This window comes from Cibotium barometz, chromosome 63, assembly GCF_041138505.1.
Source record: "Cibotium barometz isolate CiBa-2024 chromosome 63, ASM4113850v1, whole genome shotgun sequence".
Classification (NCBI taxonomy): domain Eukaryota; kingdom Viridiplantae; phylum Streptophyta; class Polypodiopsida; order Cyatheales; family Cibotiaceae; genus Cibotium; species Cibotium barometz.
In genome coordinates this window covers 14357786-14368638 of record NC_141108.1, presented here as the reverse complement: position 1 = coordinate 14368638, position 10853 = coordinate 14357786, and the positions used below count along the sequence as shown (strand labels likewise).

The window sequence follows — 10853 nt, the reverse complement described above, 5'->3', positions numbered from 1 at the left end:
TCCCTGTTCATCAATCAAGAAAATATGTCAATCAAGCAATTCTACAATTTGCTATTTTCTCCCTTCTCTCCTATTTTGCATTTTTCTCTCCTATTCTCTTCCCTTATTTCTTTCATTCACAAAAATAACATGGAGCTGAACCTCACAAAAATTAAATCAAGCCTATGGTGAATTCTTAGCTTGTTAAGATCCAAGCATCTACTAGATAAGGTTACAAATGAAGAGATAAGATTGTGTAAGTACTTGCAATCTAAAATCAACAAGACAAAACATTCTTTGGAATATCTTGATCCATATAAGCATTCTTGTTGCTCAATTACCATGACTAGGGCCCAAAAACCACCACCCTCTCTAAAATATTAACAAGAAAATAATAAAACCCATCATATTATACACCATGGCCACTTCTGGTAATATGCATTTACAACCTATTTTGAAATGCATTTATATTCTGGCCCTCTTTGTTACGAGCCTCCATCTTTTTTCTGAAGCATTTGGTGGCAGTAACACAAAGCCAGTTCTGTAATCTTTTTGCCCTGGCCTCAATAGGCAGCTTGAAATTGAAACGCTCTGCATAAAGGCAAAAGAAAAACAGTTAGTCTTTCACAAAGACATTCATAGTCTTTCACAAAGACATTCATAAAAACACAAAACTCTTACCTGCTCTTAGTGAAAGTATGAGGGAAAGGCAAGTGAAAGTATGAGGGAAAGGCAAGTCCTTTGGCCAAAGGCGGCTAAACACATGCTTGTACTAAAGTCTCATAACCATCGCAGTGCTTGCTTCCCACAGCAACAAATGCTACACCTTTCCCATTAAGAGAAACATCCCGCTTTTCTACTTAATTATTGGCCTTCGTGCACACGTACCTACGTGACTACTCACATCATAGTGCATATATACATACATATAAAGCAATCATGACATCCCCATCCTGCATGCTTCCACTTAATGACAAGCTAATATAGGAGTGTTAGCCTAAGCTGCACCAATGTCCCCCCCCCCCCCACACACACACACACATACATACATACATACATACATATAAGTATATGTATGTATGTATGTATGTCGAATGTATATGCGTGCGCAGGCATGCACTTACACATACATTAAATATATAAACATATATAGTTTGTGCGTGCACACGCAGGATGATCCATCAGAGGATTGCATATGCAGTGATACTCTAGTGCAAGTGTAGTAAAGCCAAACTCTATTTGCTTGGATCAACCTTGATAGAGCACGGTTACCCTTACAATTTATGGGTTGGTTTATCGATGTTGAAAGAAACATTATGCAGAGATATGCCTCCATAAAATTTTGGCTGCACTGTTAAGTCCACAGGACACTAATGTTGAGATGAACAATAATGCTTGATAAGGAAAGGCATCCCAATGAGAATTACTTACGCTATTATACAAGTTGACAAAACTTGTTGGTTTCCATTTCAAAGCAACCCTTTTTTTGCACAAAAACATGACCGCACGTGTGTGTGTGTGTGTGTGTGCGCGCGCGCGCGCGCGCATGCGCTGACACAAAGGATTGCTGGTTTCCATTTCAAAATAGAGCCTTTTTGCACAAAAGGCATGTGTACATGTGCACGTGAGTGTGTGTGTTCAGTCCTTTTGTGAATGCGCTGTGTGTTGTAGAGGGTGGGGGGATTGTGCACACCACAGGTGAAACGCACAAGCATGTGTGCAAGTGTACTAATGCCCATTTGATAGAAGGTACAAGTTAGGGTTAGAAGACTCTTGTTACCTGTGTCAACTCTCATAGTATCCTTTGATCCATCCTCAATGGCAATGATTCCTCCATCCTGCAAAAGAGCTTTGTCATTTCAAAACGCCAGGAAAAGAGGAGTGTTGACCTTCGTCTTAACAATTCACCACAATCAAAATTCCAGTGTACAAAACACTTTCATGGTCACAGGATTTGATCTGCAGCACAAACTTGGATAATGTTTTCCAATTAAACTTTTCTCCTGAGCACCAAAAGAAAGAAATTCACAATTCAGGAGTGCTTTTCATACCCAAAGCCTATATAAGTGACTGATTGCTCCTAAATCGGTTTCCCTACCGGGAGGATTATCCACGAAAAAGGACATTGATCAGACCTAGCCAGACAGCCCCAGGTTTCAGAGGGGAGAACATTTGCTGTTGGTCAAGCCTAAAGATCATGGGTGCCGCAAGAGGAGCTATATTTGGGTTGTAACTTGTGAGGTAGCCAGCTACCTTGATTATGGCCCTACTACTGATGTGTCTAATATATGTAGAAAATGTTGATTACGTTAGATACTTACATCCAGGCTCTGCGAATTACTTAGCAGCATGAGTATAAATATTTTCACAAAAAAATTGCAAGACTTCACAATTATGTAGGATGCTGATGTGGTATATATCGAGGGTGACATTAATCTCAAATTAACGAATTCATACAAACACAAAACATGCAAAAGAGATGCTATCCAAGTGGCAAGCACATTGTACACAAGGGACTAGAAGCACTGGGGTATCTTTTATTTCCCAATTTGTATCTGTTGCACTAAGCATGGACCTTGCATCAGTACCAAGTCACAAGGATCTTTCAAATCAATTAATTAAAGCATCTGGTTCTCAGAAAGGATCTTGCACTTCCTTCATAGAAAGCCTGTGAATCTCCAAAAAATAGGCCCCAAAACAGCGAGGTTAAGATCCTAATGGTCAAACATTAGTAAAACTTTTCCATCATCAATGTCCCAAGTCAAATTCTGAGTCAAACACTGGTGAATCATCAAAACTGCTTATACGACTGGTCAAAACTAGTCCAAAAAGGTTGAAACCAGCCAAATCTGGTCGTCATATCGTCGGCGACTTGCAGGTTCCATTTTTGCAATCTCACTTTCTCTTCCGTGTGCCAAAGGACTGGAGGTCAAAGGTGGATCGGAATCAAATATCTAGTTCATGAAATCTTTTGTATGGGACCATGGACGAGTATGAATACTAAAACTTTAACAAGCTCTCTGAAGGAGAGGACCTACATGCACCATGGAATTCCCTCTATTACTTTAAACTCTGGGAGGAAGATAATCACCAGCCTCACAAATTCGTGCATCTAACATACCCACTGCAGGAAGGCCATACAGATAACTGTCACTCCCCTCTAGTGGAGACGATCAGCACCATACAAATGATCTCTTTCACACGCCCTGTAACCGCTAGGAGCGCTTTCAGGATAACCCCAGAACTGTCATGGCCCTTCTTGATGAAATGGCCCACTCCGTCCATTGTCCTCTCCCCTCCCTCTCCTAACGTGGCCTAGCAAAGAAATGTAAGTGCGCTTTGGCATGGGGCTCAAACATGCATCGACAGCAGAAGTCACTAAGCATGGACTTGAGAATGGATGCCCTAGTCTCTACCGGTTGCATACACAGATGCCTTCCAAGCCTTAACATTTTGGAAAAACTTTAGGTCTATGCATGTATGTTATCTAGCTACATGAAAACACAGGAACAAAGTTCTTGAGAGAGTTGAGCCTATTGGGGTGAAGTCATTACCATATCACGCACGAGACTTTGGCCGCGCCAATGCGCCAGAGGTGGAACAAGTAGCCTTCCTGTCCATGCAAAAGAGCTTGCTGTGTTTTAAAAGAAGTTCCTGAAATTCTTTCCTTTTATCAACAAGAATGAAAGTACACACATCGAAATAAGCATACCAGATCTGGAGGTTTTTAACCCGAAGGCTTTTGAAATAATCTGCTTTGACACTGATACTATAGGCAGAGGAAGTGGCGGTGGAAGCATCTGCTGGAGGAAACAAACTTGTGCGTGTCAATTTATATCGAGATGCTATACTTCCACGACCCACTAGCATATCCTATGAAATCTGCAAAAACATCAATTTATTTGCCATGTGGAGTTACCTTCACCCTTTTCCTCATCGATGCATCCATAGGTGGATCATTGTTGGTCTCTGCATTAGTCAGTCTATTACGTTCCCCTTCAAAGCTTTCCGTGGCAGTTATAGAATCTTTCATATTGCATAATTCTGCCTTGTTAAGGCCCTGGAAAGTGTATAAACATCAAGTTAAGAAAGTTTCCAAAGTCATTCACATCTAACAAATGCCCACGAGGGCCTACGAGATCATGTTAGTCCATCAATATACATTTGTCAAGCACATTGGCATGTACAAAGTAGCCAAGAAAAGGATCAAACTCCATGAATCCAAATTTTGGATGGAAAAGTAAGGTTATATATGCACAAAGCACCACTAGAGGCCTAGAGTGTGTGCCATAGTTACATGGAATGTGGAACGGGAGCGGGAACGAGGCCCGATTTCAGAATGGGAAACGGGGACATTTGGGCTTGGCATCATGAGAGAGAGAGAGAGAGAGAGATTGCAAGATAGAAAATGTGGACTCATAGCTATAGGAATGAGAGGTTATGACCAGCCTCTGTGGCCCAAGCGACAGTGCCCCAAGTGATGATCCAAGTCGCTGCCCTGTCCATAGCGAAGATGCGAAGAATCCGCTGCCAAATCCGGCGAGCCTTTGGGCAATCCCAAAGGCAATGTCGCTGAGACTCCTGATGGTGGCCACATCATGGACAAGCCGCTGACCGGCTTCAGCTGGCACAGATAACGCTGACTTAGGTGGCCCTGACAGGCTGGGCAGCGGCGACTGATGCTGGCAGCGACGGCTGAAGCTGGAGCAAGAGGCAGAGGCGGCTGATACAGGATGGCGGAGCTGAGCGCTGGCGGCAGCAGGTGATGGGCTGCAGGCGGTGCTTCACGTAGCACAGCCCAGCAGTGCAGGTAGCGCTGGCCAAAACAGCAAGTGGCGGCTACTGTAGCACAGCCAAGCAGTGACGGCAGGCAGGGGGGTATCTAGCGCAAAAAGCACAGAGGAGAGGCAGCGCACAGAGGACAACAGCGCAGCAGCACTAAACAACATACAACAGTACGGTGGTTCTGGAAGCAGCAGTGGTATAGGTGGCGGCCGCGTCAAATGGCTCAAGCGGCAGTGGAAATCTCACTAGACAACGCTGGCATCCGTTGGTAGTGCAGGATGGAGCTAGCGGCAGAGATGGCTCAGGTGGTGGCGATCAGTATAGTACAGCAGCTCTAGGCGGCACACAGGCAGGTGCTGAAGGCGGCCGTACAGATGGAGTTCTTCCCCAAGAAGTCGATGAAGAATTCTAAGCCTGATCATGAAGATCTTCGCTTCTCCAATGGTGATGGCTACATCTTGATTGTAAATGAGAAGGGGGGCAGGTTCATGCTTCTTTTAAACCTGTGAGAAGTCCTCCTTTGCCAAAAAGCTTATACATGCTTTTGCTTTAGCCTTTTAGTCAACTTTTGTCAAAGTTCTTTAGCTTTGCTTTTCTAACTTCAGGGAGTGCTTTTTGGCCCTAGAGCTACTTTTTGAAAAATCAGCTTTTAGCTTTTTGGTCCGGCTCAATCTCCTCTTGTTGCCAATGGTGCACCGTGCTCCTAGCTCGCAATCAACCCAGTTTGACTTTTTGCTTTTTGTCCAAGATTGGTGCTTTTTCTTGAGCAAACCATATGGTCCCTATCCACATGCCTTCTTCCACCTATCTGATGTCCGAGCAAGGGTTCTATCATGTGAAATAGAACTAGGAGGGCCAAATAGCTATAGCAACAAAGCTGTATGTTAGCCTTCATTGGGGCCTTGAATGCTCAAACCAACATCCACCAATTCCATGCTAGACTCCAATGCTTGGCCCTCAAGACAGACACCTTCATGTGGAACATATTCCAAGAATTATACCATGCAATACACCAAAGCAAAAACTCCGACCATGGTTTGTGCAACATCCGAGGAACTTGCCTCATCTGAAGGCATACCAATTCGCACATCTTTTTGCAGTGAAGATGCATCCACTGAGTCCTGACATGTCGTCCTGCAATGCAACCATCACATCAGAAACTCAAGGCACTTCCTCATGCATTGACACTAAAGCAACCACCACTCAAGCCAAAGACTGTGCAACTCCTTCGATGGCTTTGAAGACTCTCCCCTAAATATCAGATTAAAAACTTCCTCCTTCTATGACCATGGCCTAGGAAACCCTTGACAAAAATTATGACCATGCAGTCAATTCCTACATGCATTCACATTATCAAGGCGTCAATTCTTTGGATTATACAATGGTCTCGTGAGACCCCAAAGCAAAGACTCCTATGTCTCAACATAATCTTGCACCCTTGATCCATGATTAACCCGAGAACTAAAAAGAGCCAAGACACTTGCACACGTATCTCCACCACACCCATCCTCTAGTTCAAAAGAATCCTCCTCAACCTTCCCCTTCAATGTTCCTTCATTCTATGCTCAGTGGAGTCACACTTGAAACATTGACCGACCAACAGCTTAGCTTGAAATTCCTCTGGATAGAATCGTGTCATTTCCTAAGAGCTCCATCCTTTGGAATCTCCTTGCCCTTCTTTCTACTGAGGCCTAGACTTGAAAGTCCCCCGTCTCAAGAGTCATAGCAAGACGAACCACATCCGGGAGATCACGGGGCCTGCTCCTGCTCCTGCGCACAGCATGTGTGTGCATGAAAGGTGCCCGCATGTGGATGCACGCGCTGCTAGTGTGCATTTTTTTTCTGGCCCACGTGTGCAAGCACACAATGCATCGGCCTGTGTGCATGCCCCATATGTGCAGTATGCATTATTAAAAACAACATACTTGTAAGTCATTGATTCTGAAAGTGGACTTATAGTCCCATCAATAAATTTCTTTCAAAGAAACCATTATGTGCATGTTCTTGCCTGGGTGCTCACACATGCAGCATGTGTGTGCATGGACAGAACTGTGTGCGAGCCTGCATGTCGTGCTTCTTTTTTTGCCACATGTACATGCACGTAGTGGTATCTGTGTGCATGGGGGGGGGGGGGGGGAGGCTAGGGTTTGTTATCATAAATATTAGTGCAGAAAATAAGGTAGTTAAAACAACTTAAAGCTATCCAAGCAAAAAAGCAGTAACAAAAGCTTTTTTGTTATGACTAAATGAGCAACCTGGTACAAAAAGAATTTCCTAGCAAATCTTGAGTGTTACCACTGCTTTGGTCGACCGCTTTGATTTTACGAGTCGAAATTTGCTCTTCTTTCTTGGTTTTCCCTTCTTCTTATCTGCTCCCTTCTTATTTGGCATGTCCTTGTTGCAAGCTTGTGTGTCCGTTTCCACATCTCCGATGGACGTAATAGGTTTGGGTCCCAGATCATTCAAACTAGGCAATTTTGTCCGCTTCTTCAAAAATCCCTTTGTAGTTGTTTCTATATTCGGATCTACACAAGACATTTGCCTGACTGCAACATCATCAGCAGTGTCAAAGCTAGCTTTTCTTTTTCTTACAGATGAACCATCCATTCCGTTTGCTCTGTCGCTGTGACCAAGCAAAGAAATCATTAGTGTCGAGCAAGAGAAAGATGGCAAAACTCATGCGAATCCAGCTTGCAGAAAATCACTTCAGAACAACATACAAAGCTCACCATGCCCTTCTCTTTGGAGGCCTAATGCATGCTGACTCCACTCTCTCATTTAAGATTTCATCTTTCTCAGCAGCAACACTTGTGTCTGCACAAAACAGGGGCTCTTCCCCTACCTCCCCAACGAGTGGCTTAACCTCTCTATGTTTCAACACAACAGTCTTTGAAGGTGTACTTGAATCAGCTTCAACAGCAATAACACATTGGCTGTGCTGCTTTCCATCCTGCAACACCATTACAGTCTCAAAATATAATCCACGCACTGTAATAATAGCATAACAAAACTACTAATTAGGCTGATTAGAAAACATTGCCCACCAGCGGCGTGGGATAACAAGTCGGGACCCTATTGATGTGCCTTTGAGAAACCAAAGTCAATGGTTTGTCGTGAAGAATTAACAGTCACTTCTCATCATGCATATTCTCACCATGGGCGTAATTCTCCGGACTATAATCTGTTAAATATTAATAGTGATTAATGTGGGCATAAACAAGTGCTAGGTGGTTGTGTTAACTAGCACAGTATTTAGGATTTAAATAAGGCGGTTCCAATGTGTGTGAACAACCGCTAGTGTGTATGAGTTCTTTTGTATGGGAACAGCCTCTTAGAAAGATATTATGTAAGTAGTGATGTGTGGCAAAGTGACACCTATTAGGGACACTTTGCATCATATTTGGCATATGGCATATATGGTGGCAGCATATGCTTCACCAACTAGAGATCGAGACTGGGAGAGCAGCACGCATCCCTCGAGCAGAGGGCATTTGCAGATTATGCCAGACGGGGTTAGAGACAAAGGAGCATTTTGTTTGCCAATGTGGTGCTTTGCAGGAGATCAAGGCATGCTATCCTGAGGTTTTTAGAGGGACCACATCACTTAGACAGATCTGGGAGAGATCGGACCAGAGACAGCTAGGCAGACTACTACTAGCACTACAGAGACACAGGGAGATCTTACTTCAGACACCCGCACATCATAGCGGAGGAAGACAGTCCCATTTGACTGACTTCTTCCAGAGATTGGCACCAGTAGCCCAGCCACATACATTGGGAGTGACATCTCAGCGAGCGGAGGAGATTCGAGCTAGGCGACGACCCACACTAGCCGGCTACCAGACACCACGGCTACACCACAGAGAGATCACGGCCATCCGGTCTCGACACCAGCAGGAGGTCGAGGAGCAGCTGGCACATTTCGCTCTAATCCAGGACGCATGTTCTCTCTTCGTTGTCCACCCTACGCCTCCTCTCTCCTCTTCTTGTCGCTTGTACCTGCCTCCCCACTTGCAGCTGGCCACCTATGGGGGCCACCCGCCGATGCTGCATTTCATACCGGTAAAGTCCCCTTCTGTTAAGAAGTTTTATGTGAGAAAAGGTAGGGAATGGAAACTCTCCCCGGGGTCAAAGCAACTGGGGAAGACATCCAAGAGAATCGATGAAGCAATGTATGATGAGATACACAGATTGGTCAGGACAAAGATATGCCTCCTGTGTGAGGAAGTTAAGCAAGAAGTGCAGCAAGAAACACATGCCTGTTTGGCTGAAACGTATGCAGACATGTATGCAAAGATTAAGGGCGAGATGCAAGCCCAAGTACGGGCGGAACTGCAGGTTGCACAAACTTTCATGCAGGCTGAAATCAGAAAAGAATTGCAAAAGGAAATGCATGCAATGATTACAGAGAAAGACAGTATGATCTTGGAATTAAGGGCAGAGCTGAATGCATGCAAGGAAAAGTTAGACCATCAAAATGAGGGACAAGGCATGGCTGCAGCACCTCAAATGCAGGAGGAAATAAAAGAACTAAAAAAACAAGTGGAGAAGGAGATAAAAACCTTCGCCGAGGTTGCACAGCGCACCAAGGCAGAGGTGGAAGAAAATGCTAAGTGGATTGATGTGGTAAAAAAGCACAAGGGAATGTCTGACAAAAAAGTGGAGGTGATGAATGCAACCCTCGAAGAAGAGGCTAAACAACGAGCCAGAGCCCTACATGTACGGGTGACAGGGTGGGGGGGAGAAAGGTACTCCTCAAGAAGATGCTAAGACACTGACTACAAAGATAGGAGCCACAGAGACTCCTATAGCAGAGGCCTGGAGAGTCCACCAGAGCACGAGCATTGATATTGAAATTTGCAGATATGGATAAGAAGGAGGCCTTTCTCGCTAAGAGGGCCGCGCTTAAGGGAGAGAAAATTTATCTAGATGAGGTTCTTACGCCGGCCCAGGTAGCACACCGGAAGGAAAACATGCCTCGAGTGTTCGAAGCACGTAAGGAGGGGAAGTGGGCTGTATATAGAGATGGTCAAGTATTCGTCCGGGAGCGCCGGTCATCCTGACGGGGCGCGGCCTATGGGACCTGAAGTTATAGGTGTGGAACTGCAATGGAGCCCTACGGGTAGATGCAGGGTACTTCGAGGACACTTTCAAAGGCCGGGATACTGCCATGTATACAGAGACACACCAATGTGCAGGGAGTAAATTACCGGAGGTTCCTGGGTATAGATGGGAATTAGTATGTCAACCCCAACCACGCATAGCAGGGGGACTAGAGGAAGTGGGGGTGTAGCAGTACTGTTAAGTGAGGACTTACAGGAGGCAGTACATGTGATGCATAGCGATGCAGACGCACGCTACATGTGGAGCACAAATAGACCTCGGGACATTTACATTGCAGTATGCTACTTCCCACCGGCACATTCCAGATATGCTATGCCGGGAGAATCACCATATATGCCGTTGTACGAGGACAACATGAGATTTGCGAGCTTGGGATATGTACTACTAACGGGGGACTTTAATGCACGTACAAGCCGAGAACAATCAGCTCTCTATGCTACAGATGAGCCCATGTACCACGAGCTAGCAGTGGATGAGATGGGGATGCAGAGATCTGCCCAGGACACAGCAGAGGTGACAGAATATGGGAGACACTTCCTAGCGTTGGGGAGTGCACATGGGCTAGTTATCTATAATGGCCTATCCTGTTGGCCAGGTTCAGATGCTCTCACATGCTGGAACAAAAAGGGAGGAGCCAATATAGTGGATTACTTGATGGGCTCACCTACCTTGATACATGATATACAAGATCTCTCCATTTCAGGCAGACCCATTGGGATAGCAGCAAACCATGCATATTTGACACTTTCTGTGACTTGTGGATATGTTAGAGGCATACCAAATACCCAAGATATCACTTTACTCGGGAGACCTCTAGGGTATATGGAAGTGCAGTATATGATGGTCTGTTCGCTCTTGACCCGAGCAGTCCACTTGATGAGCTTACGAAAGAGTTGGTAGATGTATTACATGGTTCAGCAGCATATGCTTTCCCGTATGGTTGGTATGATGATGAATGTCACGAG

General features: G+C 44.9%; 1 protein-coding gene across 3 annotated transcripts in view; it reads right to left on the bottom strand.

Annotated features, from left to right (window-relative positions):
* Positions 1–218: 218 nt before the first annotated feature.
* LOC147603726 (uncharacterized) overlaps positions 219–10853 on the bottom strand; it is a 73162-nt gene continuing 62527 nt past the window's right edge. For 2 of the 3 annotated variants that reach the window (XM_086796233.1, XM_086796235.1), the window contains 7 exons: positions 7494–7714; positions 7060–7387; positions 3899–4039; positions 3692–3782; positions 3534–3592; positions 1760–1817; positions 219–570 (listed from right to left, as the gene is read on the bottom strand). In XM_086796233.1, coding sequence (XP_086652359.1) covers positions 422–570; positions 1760–1817; positions 3534–3592; positions 3692–3782; positions 3899–4039; positions 7060–7387; positions 7494–7714 — 1047 coding nt within the window. In that variant the 3' untranslated portion in view covers positions 219–421. The remainder of the gene's footprint in view (positions 571–1759; positions 1818–3533; positions 3593–3691; positions 3783–3898; positions 4040–7059; positions 7388–7493; positions 7715–10853) is intronic. The other variant, XM_086796234.1, reaches the window with a different exon arrangement.